The sequence below is a fragment of the Chrysemys picta genome, chromosome 1 (genome assembly GCF_011386835.1).
Source record: "Chrysemys picta bellii isolate R12L10 chromosome 1, ASM1138683v2, whole genome shotgun sequence".
Taxonomy (NCBI): domain Eukaryota; kingdom Metazoa; phylum Chordata; order Testudines; family Emydidae; genus Chrysemys; species Chrysemys picta.
The window spans coordinates 131,810,846-131,825,920 of NC_088791.1; the positions used below are offsets into that span (position 1 = coordinate 131,810,846).

At 43.6% G+C, this 15,075-nt stretch overlaps 1 protein-coding gene across 9 annotated transcripts in view; it reads left to right on the forward strand.

Annotated features, from left to right (window-relative positions):
- Nucleotides 1–15,075, forward strand: part of FAR2 (fatty acyl-CoA reductase 2) — a 208,782-nt gene that overhangs the window by 107,981 nt on the left and 85,726 nt on the right. The window contains exon 1 of one of the 9 annotated variants that reach the window (XM_042844224.2): nt 3,991–4,493. The exons of 7 other annotated variants lie outside the window; for them this stretch is intronic. In XM_042844224.2, the coding sequence (XP_042700158.1) occupies nt 4,485–4,493 (9 nt within the window). In that variant the 5' untranslated portion in view covers nt 3,991–4,484. Of the gene's footprint in view, nt 1–3,990; nt 4,494–15,075 lie in introns of those variants that run through there. One more of the 9 variants, XM_042844266.2, reaches the window with a different exon arrangement.

The window sequence follows — 15,075 nt, forward strand, 5'->3', positions numbered from 1 at the left end:
CACGTGAGCTGATTTTTCAGTGGCACTCACACTGCCCGGGTCCTGGCCACCATTCCGGGGGGCTCTGCAATTTGCCCCAGGCCCTGGGTTCCGCAGAGGTCCCCACAAGAATATAGTAGTCTATAATATTGCAACTTTTTTTTAATGGAAGGGGCCCCAAAATTGCTTTGCCCCAGGCCCCCTTAATCCTCTGGGAAGCCCTGCTCTAATCTGGGCCAGAAAACCAGCCCAACATAGATTCGGCCAAGGATCGGGGGTCTCCTTCTCCAAGGCTGTCAAGATGTGGGAGTACTACAGAGGGGCTGTGCTCCGTTCCTGGTGGAGTGAGGAGGGAGCACCTGACATTTGTTTCTAGAAACTCTCTCTGGCTGATGGAAATTGCTGCTGTCACTGATCTCAGAGTGAGCCATATCTGGCTTTGGACTACTTTAGAGAATTCTTAGAGAGGCTGTGAAGTAAAAATAGCTCAACTAACTCTTCTGGAAGGCAAAAGAGGATTAAGAGAAAACTGCAAAGCCCCCCACTTACCAACACCAGAACTCCGCACATTAGTTTTCAGTACAAAAGGAAAAAAACACAGTGAGGCAAGACAAAAATAGAAATGACAGCAGTCACATCTTCTCCTTAGCCAAGGCGGTGGGTGCGTATGCATGATTGCATGCATTGTGTTTTTACTAAGCACAACAACCCAGGTCATGTATCTCATTTCTCTGGGTATGAAACTGTCCAGCAGCCCTTATATTCTCTCACTCAGCACTGTACTCTGTCTCATGACCAAAGAAGCAAAGAGACCAGCCCAAGCCAAAGATCTTTTGATCAATGGTAGAGAGTGGTGTGCCTGCGGGACACAGTTGGAATTTGTGCTTTCTGTGTTGTATCTCACACACGGTCCCCAATCCTGCCCTTACTTACGTGGTTATCTTTAAGCACATGAATAGTTCCATTGAGTTCTCATTGGGAGGTGATGAGATGTAGTGGTTTGCTTTATTTACTTCACTTTCACAGTGTGTTTCCATTTCTTAAAAGCATAGTGTGGGAACCCATCTGTTTATTAGAATAAACAGCAAAATTGCAGATTATCTACAGTCGGTGTTTATCTATGTTGTGTTAGACGTGTGCATGCAAACATATAAATAACCACTTTTGAAATTAACTTTGAATGTTAATTGGATTCATTCTCTTTTAATGTCTGATGTATTTAGTATGCATCACCACTGCCTCTTTTTTTTAATGGCTCCTTTGGAAGCCTGTTTGGCCAATATTGATGATTATGCTTGCATTAAGAACCCATTACTCTATATTAGCATAAACTCCAGCATAGGAGATTGAATGACAAAAGAAATCAAACTGAAAGACCAGAAAAATGATGTATTTGACAGCCAACCTTTAACCTCAAGCATAGAGGTTGGGAACTGTTTCCTTGGCAACTGTGCTGAAAATCAAGAGCCATCATATTCAATATAATTGAAAAGTCCTTGTTAAATAATGTTGTTTCTCTGGTGTTTCTTCTGGTCTGTATTGTGTATTTTAAGTGGCAGTAAATAACTAAGTATAGATACAAATGCAAAAATAGGGGGGTGTATACACATAGGTACATGCACTCTGTATTTGATTGAAAGGTGCACCTTCATCATGCAAACTACAGTGGAAAGCAACTACATTTAACAGATGTCACAGCTTTTAAATGCAAATATATAATATATGTATATTTCTTTATTTGTAATGGACTGTATTAATCTTATTTTATAAAGAAGAATTGCATTCAGAAGTAGATTTGTCAAAATAAAATATTTGTGGCTAGTTTCCTTGGGAGGAGCCAAGAAACATAGTTTGGAAAATGTTTAATCCATTATGTAATGTAAGAGTGAGGAGACTGAGAAACTGCTGGAAGAATAAGTCAACATTTTTTCATGACAAAAGGCTCAGAGTGTTGGCTAAATAGTGCCTTTGGTGGTTGTCATATGCCAAAGTGCAAGGATTAACCTCCTGCTAAACAGGGCATGAAAGAACAGCTCTAACTGTCTTCAGTATTTCATTTATGAAAAGGTTTTTGTGCCTGAGTGCTGTTTATATCAGTTACATACATGTATCCTGGTCCAAGTTCACACTACCCATTCATTTACAGAAAATGTGTGATATCAGAACTGCTCTTCTTTTGATGTGCTGTTTTTAGAATCTTAGGTCATGTTTCTGGTGAACACTTGTACCATTACATTCCTACTTTAGCAATGGCTGTGGGTCTATATTTAACCAAATGGGATCAAATGATACTGATCTCCTTTGTAGAGTGCTTTGACATCTACTGATGAAAATATAATATAAAGAGCACTAGGTATTATTTATGTATTATTATTGCAATTTTAGTCAAGAAATAGTTACAGCACAGAAAGAAGAAATGAAAGCATTCATACTCTGACTCACCATTTTGCCCAGAAAGACTGACCCACCTCTGATAGGGAGAAGGTAGTTCAGTCTCTCCATGAATCCCTGCATAGAACTTCTTCTCTACTGTGTGTTCCATAGCTCAAGGGCTTTATGAAAAATGAATTACTCATAATGCAGTGGCTTGCTAGAAAAACTGAGCTGTCAATATGTGCTTGACAACAGATTATGCATGCAGCAATGGATATTAGAGTCTTAGAAACTGAGAGGGCCAAGAAATATTTGTTATGCTAAAATCTCCCCTCCCTCTCCCTAGTGGCACACTCAGAACTGATAAAAGGAAATATTTGTTCACACAACATGTAATTAGACTGTGGAACTCACTGCCACAGGATGTTGCTGAGAGCAAAAACTTAGCAATTTTTAAAGGGGATTGGATATTTTAAATAATTAATGATGACAAAAATGTTAGAAGGGAGATTTAACCTCATGCTTCAGGGTTAAACCAATCAGTAACTATTGGAGACCAGGATGAGACTGAGCACCTGGGGGCAGGGAGGGTAGATTATCCCACAGCTGCTTAGTATGGAGTTCTTATACCTTCTTTTGCAGCATCTGGGACTGGTCACTGTCAAAGCCAGAATAGTCGACTAGATGGACCTTGGGTCTGTTCCATTGTGGCTATTTCTATACGATTAATCTGTCATAGCCTCTTTTTTTTTATTCTATTCTCTAGCAACTGCTACATCTATCTTACCAACCCTCCTTTCCAATCTTCCCCTTAGCTTTCACTCTAGCAGCAGTGTTAACCCAGCTACCACCCCAAGGCACGGATAGTGCCTGTGCAGTAGTCCCCTGTCAAAGCTTTGAATCTGTAACACTGAAAAGAAAGAGAGCCTAGAAATGAAATTTCCATTCTGGTTACTTCAGTAACCTCTCTAGGAGCAGCATCAGTGCTCCAGGGATTTGTTTTAGCAGGTCACTGTAAGACTACGTGAAAAATGTCTTAGAGGTAAAATATAGAGAAATGCCATTTATTTAACAGCATCCCCTCCTGACCTGAATACAGCAGTTGGCTTTCTCACTGCTTCCCTGGTTCTTTTCTGTTGCAGGCATGGCATGTATTTATACAGTTACTTCTCCACTGCAGTTTGCTTTTTTTTTTTTTTTTTGCTTGAATAACATAAATGAAGGTGACAGCTACCCATGATACATTTGGGCCTGGTATTTGGTGAAGCATGAACACACAGTGCATGCTGCAATTTAGCTTCTGGTCTATGGTCTGTGCTCTGTAGTTCGTATGAGGTCTCCAACATCAGGTTCATTGCTTTTTTCATTACTGTTCGGCATGAGTAGAGGATTTGATGGAAGAGTAGGTTCTCATTATAGCAGATCTATTAGAACTTTTGGTTTGATTTTATTAATTTGTAACCCCCAAGGAGATTACCTAGATTCCTGGGGCTCTATCTGCTGGCAGCTCAGGGAGAGGCACACTGTCCCTGGTAGGGAGGGGGAGTCAAGGCAGACTCAGAGTCTTCCCGGCAACCAATAGGGAGTGAGATGCCCTTCCCAGGGAGTTCAGGAAAGGGGAGAAGCCATTTTTGAGTCAGTCTGGAGCCAGCCAGGGCAAGGGCAGGACTGGCTGTGTGGGGAGCTGGTGAGTCCCAGGCCTGCATGCAGGGTTCCCCCTGAGAACTGGCCTCTAGGGACCTGAAAGCAAGATCCCTCAGTTGGGCTTTTCCCGCTCCACTGATGACTCCAAGTTTGGAGAGTTTTGCTGGGAAACTTCCCCAGCCAGGCTGAGTTAGCCCTCCATCTCCCTGGGTGAGACCAGTCACCACATGGTCAGCTCTGCTCTGGCTGCTAGTCCAGGGCTGCTGCCTGCTGTGTGTGTGTCTGGATGCTGGGCTAGGAGACTACAGTTTGGATTTTAGTACAGGTGTGTAATCTGCACCTTGCGCCCTGCACCCTTTTGTGGTGAGGGGAAATCCTGGGATCAGAAGCAACCTGACTCCTGCCTGAAGAGGATCCCTGCCAGCAGAGATCAGCCCCTCTGCAGTGACTGAGGAGTCCAGAGTCATCTCTGAACCTGAGGATCATTCATGGAGGTTGTGAGTGCACCATCTTTTAGTTAGTCAGGGAACTTGTTTTGGGGACCCCCTACTCCCTGAACTGTGTCCTCAAGCCAGGGAGGAAGGGTTTGGGGGTTTTATAACCTGCTGCATATTAAACCTGTGGAGGGACTCACCACCTTCTCCTACTTGTGAGTCCTTTGGGCTGTTCTGAACCCAGTCAGCCACACTTCTAGACCACTGCAGAGTAGAATTTTGTAGTCATAGATCATCAAGGGCCCCAACAAAGTACGCATACCAATGGGACACTAATCTTCTATCTGCTACATCAGGTCACGTGACTGGGGAAACTCACCGGTATTATCAGCGTGGGCACCGGTGACCCTAAGAATAGTGTTTTACCCTGTTATATTTGTCTCCTGTTTAATATAATTTTTGTGTTGAATATATTGTATGTGTTTGTGTTATTTCTTGGGAGTCTCCAGCTATCTGGCAAGTAAGTGGGGATTACCCTGTGATTAGAATTTTCCTCCCAAGCTGCCCCTGCCAGGAAGGAGCGCGGGAGGTGGAGGTACCCCCAAATAAATTCATAGGAAAAAATAAAGAAGATGCACCCTGCTGAGTGGGTGGCGGGATCCAGAGCAACCCAGACCTGTCCATCAAAACCTGTAAGCAGATTGGCATTAAAGAAGGTAACCTAGTGGAGAGGGGGTGCTACAAATTAACCTAGCTATCTGTGGTATTTATATGTGCCCCCCATGACTGTAGTATCTGAGCATCTATCCTCTCAATTCCCCATGAGGTTGGGCAAAGCTATTACCCCATTTTATAGATGGGGAATTGAGGCACAGAAAGACTAAGTGACTTTCCCAATGTGACACAGGAGGTCTGTTGCAGAGCAGGGAATTTAGTACAGGTCTCTTGAACCCCAGGCTACCACACTATCCACTGATCACCTATCTTTTCTTATTGTACAGTGGGTATGAATATAAAGTTTTGTTCTACAGGCAAACCTTTTATATAGTCTTTCACTTATAAATCTACAACCATGTCCTTACCTGGAGTAAATGGCATAGCTTCACAGAAATCAATGGAGCAACATCAATTTATACCAGCTGAGGATCTGGTGCACTGTGTATGGATCAGTACAGAGCAGATGATCGTAAAGCCTCATGACATAAAGCCTATAAAATCTTATGCCTGAAGTAGAGAAGTGACTGAATAGGGAGATGACAGCCAAGAAGGAGAGCTCCCCTTATTAAATATTTCTTGTGCTGAGGCTGTTCTGTCAGCTGTATCCTTTTTATATCCATCCCTCTAGCACTGTGGTTTGCAGCATTATTCACTAGTCCTCCCCTCGAGTCCTTCCTGGAGTAATACTTCTGGCAAATCAACACCTCTCAGAAGCGGCCGGCACCACGTCCCTGCGGCCTCTGGGTGGGGGGGCAGAGGGTGCTGTTTGTTGCCCTTGCCTCCAGGCACTGCGCCCCCCCCCCTGTAGCTCCTATTGGCCGGGAACAGGGAACCGTGGCCAATGGGAGCTTCGGGGGAGGGACCTGGAGGCGCAGCAAGGGCAGCACACGTGGAGCCCTCCATGTCTTGTCTCCCTTCCCCCTCCCCCCCCCCCCCCCAGGGGCTGCCGCACTTCCTGGAGCAGCGCAGGGACAGGGCAGGCATACAGGGAGTCTGCCCTGGCCCCGGTGCGCTCCGCTGCCACCCCAGAGCCGCTTTAGGTAACCGGTGCCAGGCCGGAGCCTGAACCCCTCCTGCACCGCACCCCCCAACTCCCTGCCCTAAGCCCCCTGCCTGCACCTCACACCCCTCCTGCATCCCAACTCCCTGTCCTGAGCCCCCTGCTGCACCCCTCCTGCAGCCCAACCCCCTGCCCCGAGCCCCCGAACCTCTGTGCACCCCAACCCCCTGCTGCACCCACACTCCAACTCCCTGCCCTGAGCTCCCTTGTACACCGTGCATCCCTCCTGCACCCCAACCCCTGCTCTGAGCTCCCTGCTGCATCTGCACCCTTGTACACCCCAACCCCCTTCCCTGAGCCCCCCCGACACCCCACACCCCTCCTCTGCCCCAATCCCTTGCCCTGAGCCCCTTCCTGCACACCACACCCCCTCCCACACACCACACTCCCTCCCGCACCCCAACCCCCTGCCCCAGACCTACATACAATTTCCCCACCCAGATGTGGCCCTCAGTCCAAAAAGTTTGCCCACCCCTAGTCTAAACTGTTAGTAAGTATGTGTTATGTTTATATATAACATAGTTTAGGTAGGGTCTAAAACCAAGCAGTAGCTCTCTTTTGCTACAGAAGTTCAAACCAACACAAACCTTTTTGTATTTTAACCACAATTCTTTGAGTGGCCACATCAAACAGTCCCATGAGAAGAGAAGTTTTGTACAGGTAATAAGTGTGAGCTATGGTACAATTACTGCATATTGGCCCCCTCGAAAACTTAGGTCTCCTCAGTGATTGCAGTTATTTCCTTCCTAACAAAAGAGACAAAATGCATGGAGGGTTTCGTTCAGTCGTGGGGTGTGGGCTGAGAAAGCTGAGGAGCAGATGTTTCTGGGTAAATGAAGTCTATGACTAAGACAAATTCTCAGAGAGGAGAGAATGTATTGTGCTTATTTACCAAAGAATGAAAATATGAAAGATAACCAGGATGTAAACACAAAAATTAAAATGAAGCAAGGCTTCAAACAGTACCTTTGAAACTGTTTGTGAAAGTTCCTCAGTAGAACCCATGATATGAAGGGGAAACCACTTCTTAAATTCTGTCCTATCAAAAGCGTCTTCAAATTAGGTTGTTTTGAGTATGTCAATTAATTTACTATGGTCTGAGGGAGATACAGGGCTGGACTAGATCAAAAGACACCAAACAAAGCAATTAAAATTCAGGCTGAACACAGGGGAGTCTAATCTACTCTGTCCACATATCTATTCAAGGGACACCATCATAGGACCTAATCACATCAGCCACACGATCAGGGGCTCGTTCACCCGCACATCTACCAATGTGATATATGCCATCACGTGCCACCAATGCCCCTCTGCCATGTATATTGGCCAAACCGGACAGTCTCTACACAAAAGAATAAATGGACACAAATCTGACATCAGGAATCATAACATTCAAAAACCAGTAGGAGAACACTTTAGTCTCTCTGGTCACTCAATAACAGACCTAAAAGTTGCAATTCTTCAACAAAAATCTTCAAAAACAGACTCCACCGTGAAACTGCAGAACTGGAATTAATTTGCAAACTGGACACCATCAGATTAGGCCTGAATAAAGACTGGGAGTGGTTGGATCATTACAAAACCTAAACCTATTTCCCCCAATACTAATTTCCCCCTACTGTTACTCACACCTTCTTGTCAACTGTCTGAAATGGACCACTCTCATTACCACTTCAAAAGTTATCTTTCTTCCCTTGGTATCCTGCTAGTAAGTGAATTGTCTCGTTAGACTGACCTCACACTTGGAAAGGTAACGCCCATCCTTTCATGTATTTATACCTGCTCCTGTATTTTCCACTTCATGCCTCTGATGAAATGGGTTCTAGCCCACAAAAGCTTATGTCCAAATAAATGTGTTAGTCTTTAAGGTGCCACAAGGACTTCTCGTTGTTTTTGCTGATACAGACTAACATGGCTACCACTCTGTAATCTAGTAGCAGTCTCCCATGATGACTTTCCTATTTCTCTAGACTCTCCTCTTCTAATCCAAGAGTGCTACAGGAAACACTTGTGACTATCCAGTGAAAGCCAGCACTTGGTTCTCACATGGCCTTCATAAAAGTCTTGAATAATTCAAGAACTGCCACAGAGACAATGAGGGATACCAGTATTTGGGCAAGTTCCTCATCTAAGCTCACTCAAAACCATTGGTGGTACAACACACAACTACTACGATTTCCTTCCCTTAACCCCTGGTTTCATTACCTGTTCAGAAAATGGCCACCATTCCCCAGCACAGAAGACTTCAGTCATCAGGCTTAGGAGAGGACTGATCCATTTTATTCCTGTTAACCCAGCACAACCAACACAGCTCTGGGATGGTGAGCAAGGGCCTATTCTGGTTGCACTCACCCTCAGCAGAATTTTTAACCAAGCTCCAGTTGCAGAATCTTTCCCTCAGGCAGCCAGTTAGCCAGCTGGTCAAACACTTCTTGCTGCCAGAGCAGCACAAGGCAGCCAGACTGAGGAGCAGGGATCTAACCCCACCTGTTCTTCTGCATCTAGTATAGTACTGAACTCCATGTTGGGACTTACAAAATGGTCAGAATAATGGTAAAGTTAAAATGGATTTCAACTGGACACACGGAAATCCCCAGCCTCTCCATTTCTGCTTACTTTTGATTTCTTTTTAAATGATCACGGCATTCCTGCTGAATCACTTTTCTTCATTCCAGTCCTTTGTCTCTCCAAATACAGTGGTATACTGTTTAAAACTGGGCCACAGCAGCTAAAAAACAGTCCCACATCAGTGCTCTGTCAGCGAGTGCCTGACACAGGCAAGCCCATTTATGTAGGGTGAACAATGTTCCCTCAGCTTTTGAATAACATTTTCTGCTTAGCACAAATATTTGCATCTGTGTCTATTTCCTCCTCTGTTTCTCTCTCACGCTCTCCAATTAAAAGGTTTATTATTTGAAACTGAAGTTATAGTTGTATTGATCAGTATAGGACACACAAAAGCATTTGCCTTCATCCTTCTGTGCTTAGTGCAAGAGGTAAACGTCATAAACTCTTCTTCGCTTCTGCTGAACCAGCAGGTGCTCACACCAGCAGTAAGGAAGGATTTGGAGGTAGGTGTGCCTTCTTGCGGGATGTACTGACCTCAGCTTTTTTCTGGCACCTTAACCAAAATTCATCTCAGTCCTGTTCCTATTGGACAAGTATCCAAAATGACTTCACAAACAAACACCACCACTGCTGGTCATCTCAAGCAGAAAGGCCAGGGTTTCAAAGGGCACAAAAGTTGAACTAATCTATCACCCTCCAAGTTTGTTCCTCCAAATCAGGGTCGAGACCCAAGGGTGTGACAGCAGCTTGCAGGGCTGCTGTTTTGGATGTACCTGTTCTGTGAATAGATGGCTTCAGTTTCCAGGGCTGTCACTTCAGCACTTTTTGCAGGCATTTATATCCTAAACTAAAAATCTCCTAGCAACCAATTAGAAATAGCCAGCAGTATTCTCAGCTGCAACAACATGGCGTAACTGCTGAAGACTGCATAAGTGAATGCTATTGCATCTGAGGGTGGGCTGCCTTAGAAAATCAGATCCTAAACTGATCATCTGTTCTGAGTAATGTGATCGAGTACAAAGAAATGAATATATCTGAGAGGATCCTTCAGTCTCAGCCTTAGGTTGATGTTACTCAGACTGTAAGCTCTTTGGGTCAGGGACCGTCTCTTTGTTCTGTGTTTGTACAGCCCCTAACACAATGGGGTCTTGCTCTGTGACTGGGACTCCTAGATGCTACCACAATACAAATAATAATGAATAAACTGAGCTACTGCTTTTCTTGGCTCTGAGGCTAGCAACGCACATGCTGCCAGGGATTTTCACCTTCCACAGCTCTCCCTCTTCTCCCTCCTTCTGAACCTGTAATGAAGGACGTAGACCAGGAAAGCTGTGAGGGGATATATCCATCAGGCAGCAAGACAGCATGTCCTTCTTTTAGTAAGTTTCCTCTGCTCTTTTGCACCATTCCTCCCCCACCCTTGTTTCAGAGGATAGGCAAACTGCCACAGCTGCAATGAGTATAATGGACTGACAGTGAGCTTAGAGCAGAACTGCTACTACTGGCAGAGAAGACGCCAAACCTGTCTGCCATTGTCTCCCAGGGAATAAACCACCCTATAGTGTTCATTGTTAGGAGAAAATTAGCTCAGAGTGTAAGTGAAATGGGGTCACTCCACTCAACCTCTGTGTTCCTCTTAAGCTGTCAAGTTACAAACACTTCCATTGAAAAGATTTAATCGCTATTTTTCAGCATTAATGTTCAAATACATTCAGTCCAAACTTTTATATTTGTGAAAACAAGTATCTGAACCCACTTGTATATGATCCCAAATGAAAATGTAATGCATGCGTCTGACGAAGTGGGTATTCACCCACGAAAGCTTATGCTCCAATACATCTGTTAGTCTATAAGGTGCCACAGGACTCCCTGTTGCTTTTTAATGATAATTCAGACTCCTTTGCTTTTAGACCTATATTGCATCTTGCAATGCACAGCAAGTGGAGCTCAGGGAATGTATTAAGTGGCATTCACAGCTTCTATTTGCACCAACAAAGCACTAAATGATGTTCATTACTTGAGTGGTGACCAACCTTAATCCCCCTCTCATTTGGAATATGTTGTAGATTTCCTCACTCAGTGGAGAGCTTTTGTAACATTGTACTTCTCCATTGTAGTTGCACAAGAAAAGGGTAGAGAATGGCATGGTGTAGTGGTCAAAGCTCACAAATAGGAACTAAGAATTCCTGGTGTAATCTCTGCTCTAGTACGGACTTCTTTTTGGCACTGGACAAAACATTTAATCTCTTTGGCTTCTGTTTTATTTCTGCTTAAATGGTGATGACACTTATCCACCTTACAGATGCCTAGAGAGAAACAATAAATACTCTATTGTGCTTTGAAAATGAAAGATGCCACACAAGAGAAGAGCATTATTGGTGTTTACATTCTGGTATCTTGTTTTGCAGATTTCTAATTCACTTCTCTTTAGGACTTTTTGCTGTGGGGTTAACTCCGTTTTGTGGCTGCCATCACAATTTATTAGACATTGGGTCACACCTGTTCACTTTCCCTACACAGTCAGATGGCTTAACTGCTCACAAGGCTCCCCCAGGTCACATGGAGTGACATTGTGGTGCGGTTTCAGAAACAACTCAAATCTTATGGTACTGGTGGATCAGTCAGTGACGACCAATAGCATCTGCCAACAATGTAGCCTTATCACAGGGAAGAAGTTTGTCCTAGTGGTGGACAGGGCACAGGTCTGGGAGTCAGGGTCCTGTTCCTGGGGCGCTCTCTCACTGAGATTCACTGTCACCTTGCTCAACTAAATTAACCTCTGGGTGCTTTATTTTCAGTATCTGTTGTTGTTAGTAGTGAATATTTGTATGCTGGTGCTGCCCCAAATCCCTAATTGGAATTGGGGTTCCGTTGTGCTGGGAGCTGTACAAACATAGAAAAGAGACAATCCCTGCACTGAAAGGTTGATTGTCTAAAGATGTAAAACACACTTATCAGCTTGTGCAAAGTTCTTTGTTATCTATTGATTATAAATAGTAAGTAACAATTCTGGGGACCTGGAAAACTCATCGTCACCTCAGGACTGGCTCTAATATATATATATAATTTGTGTAATATACAGATGAGTGGCGGCAAGTATCATAATTTAATCCATAATCTAAAAGTTCGTTGCAAGTGAATCTTTGGAAAAGATAATGATTCAGTAGTTGTAACCACCTTGTAATTTTATTTTATTTTTTTTGTCCAAGAATTTCATTATAGGTAATTGTTTTGTTTTTTCCCCCTTGGAGGGTTTTTCAGCAGCTGATTAATGCATTTAAGTCATTTATAACCTGGTAGGTCTGGTGCCATGTGCTGAAGCTCATTATTAGTAATCCCCACTTACAGATGGCTTCAGCAGATTTTTGGGTACAAGCAATATTTTTGTGTTCAACCATTTGTTGAAAATGTTGCTTGTTTTGCTGACTCATTGGCAAGCGACCCATTCACACAAAGATTAATTAGCAAATTCCCCATCCCCCTCAACACATGCTCACTCTTAACCCCTGCATGAACTGGATAGATAGCATATAATTAATCAGTGAGGTCTGGTTTTGGGAGGCACATAGAATCCATGAATGCCATTGCAAGTATTTTTTCCTTTGTGGTTTTCTTCTTGGGGATGTGTGCTTAAAATTAATTGCAGAGGGAACAAACCTTTCCTTTAATGAATGTACTTTTTAAAAGTTCATTCATCTATGGAGACTGCATGTCAATTTGAAACAAGTTTTATATGGCAGCTTCCCTGATCAGCAATGTTTTCGACAGAGTGGCTTAGTTTTGACAATGAAAAGGAATGAGAGCTCCAAAGATGATGATTGAGGCTTGTAAATGTCTCTCTGAAATACACAGCAAACTCCTGTACAGTAACTCCTCACTTAAAGTTGTCCCAGTTAACAGTGCTTCGTTGTTACATTGCTGATCAATTAGAGAACATGCTCCTTTAAAGTTGTTGCAATGCTCACTTATAACGTTGTTTGGCAGCCTGCTTTGTCCACTGCTTGCAGAAAGAGCAGCCCGATGGAGCTAGTGGTGGGGGCTTGGAACCAGGGTGGACTGACAGCCCCCCATCAGCTCCCCAGTCCCCTAAGTTCCCTGTGCGAGAGCCACCCAGCAGGCTATCAATTGGCCGCAGTTCAGCTGTCCCTCCCCCCACTGCCATGTGCTGCTCCTGCCCTCTGTCTTGGAGCAGCTCCCGGGAGCCTCCTGCTTGCTGTATGGGAGGGAGAGATAAGGGGGGCTAATATCAGGGAGTCCCCCTGCTCCTGCCCCCCTCTTACCCCATCTCCATAGATCGGGGGGGGAGGGGAGGGACATGACAGGGCTCAGGAAGAGGGAGCTTGCTGGGAGCAGCTGCTGTCTCAACTTGCTGATTTACTTAAAAAGGCAGTTTACTTAGAGTGGCGTCAGCGTACTTAAAGGGGCAATGCGCATCTCTCCCTCTCTCTCACACACAGGGTGTGTGTCTCTGTCTCTGTCTGCCATGCTGTCTCCCCTCCCTCCATTCATGCTGCCTTGTAGCGTATGAGGTTACATTAACAACAATGTGTTAACCCTTGAGGACTCAGACGAGTTCATCATTTAGCAGTAAGACATTCCCTGAACTTCATGGGCTGAATTCTCCTTTCATTTCAATCAGTGCAATTCCATTGATTTCACTGGGGTTATTCCTGATTTACACCAGTGCAAGTGAGAGGCGAATCCTATGCACTGAGTGTGTCTGATATGGGCAAAACCCAAAAGATCTCAACACTCAGAAAAATGGGGCTTCATATGCAGAGCACGATTCTAGCTTTCCCAGTGTACAGGGAGTTTGGATTCAGGGGGAGAATTTTGAGCTGTGACTATGGATGTTAGATTTGCACTCGGAGTTTTGATTCAGGACCATTTCTGAAGTATGTCTGTAGATGCTTCCAAGGACTAGTCCATAATTGTAGGTAGTAATTGCACTTGGTCCCTGGTAAAACTATGCTTAGAGCCACCCTGCATTGTAAGTAGCTGGCACTATTTTGACAGATGGTTCTATCTTCTTAAAGAAGTTATAAATTCCCTAAGCTGCAGGCTTCTTGGGATGAATCAAGGATTAATGGTAATTCTATACTTCCTTGCTTGTTTAGGATGTTGGCACAAAAGAATGACTTGATACTAGTTAGGCCATTGGTTCTCAGATCTTTTCATATTATTGACAACATCCTAAGAAAGAGATCCTCTCATGAATGCCTTCCTTTTCAATAACGAGACCACCCTATCCCTGCATGACATTATACAGTAGCTCGATTACATGAAAACATAAGTGTACGTGTGATGCTGAGCCAGCGAAGGTTAAGCAACCTGTAGGCTGGTTGAACTAAAATCAACCTTTAAGGACATATTGGAAAAGTACGGAAATGGTAAAGAGGGCCATTTCTTGTCGATAGTTAGCAAAGCCATATTAAGTAGATTAGAGTTCTTGAAATATAAGCCTGTATTATCAGAGAATCAGAAGTAGATACTAATTTTATTTGTGTTTACCTATATCTTATTGGATTTTAACAATGTAATCTAATTAACCTGTAGATGCTAAACTTTGGTTTCTGTCTGTAATGTTTCATTACTATATTCTATTGATTCAGAGAGCAAAAGGGGATATTAACATTTAGATGAAACTTGTGGCGTAATAGTATCATTGTCTTTATTTCTCTTTGAAGTTTGTAGTGAACTGCCTGTGAACCTTTTGAATAGTTAGTTACCTTATGCTAATGAAGGCAACTAGTTACCGGTGAGTGCCTAGGAAATAGAGATTTACTTCAGAGAAAGAAAATATATATTACCTGTGCTTCATCCAAGGAATGCCGGCTCTGATGTCTGCTGTCGAGAGGCTATCAGCCTGCTAGAGAACTATAAAGGAAGCTCAAGTCACAAGACAGAGGTCTCCAGGTCTACCCTGGATTGTCCCTGAAAATTCTCATGGAAGAATTTGAACAAACTCTACACATGGACTGCCTATTGGACTATAACTTATTGAATTGTTTCTAGAAGGACCAGCAGTCTCACCATCTCAGTTTTGAAACTGACTTAAGAAATTTATTCCTATCTGTATACAATCTTTTAACCACAATAATATTTCTTTTCTTTTTTTTAACAAGTCTTAGATTAGTTAATAAGAATTGTCTCTAAGCATGTATTTGGGTAAGATCTGAAATATTCATTGACCTGTTGGGTAATATGTCCAGTCTCTTGGGATTGATAGAACTTTATATATGGTGAATAAGGTTTTAAGTAACTCTCACTATATTAAACTTGGCTGTCTAGGTGGGAGCC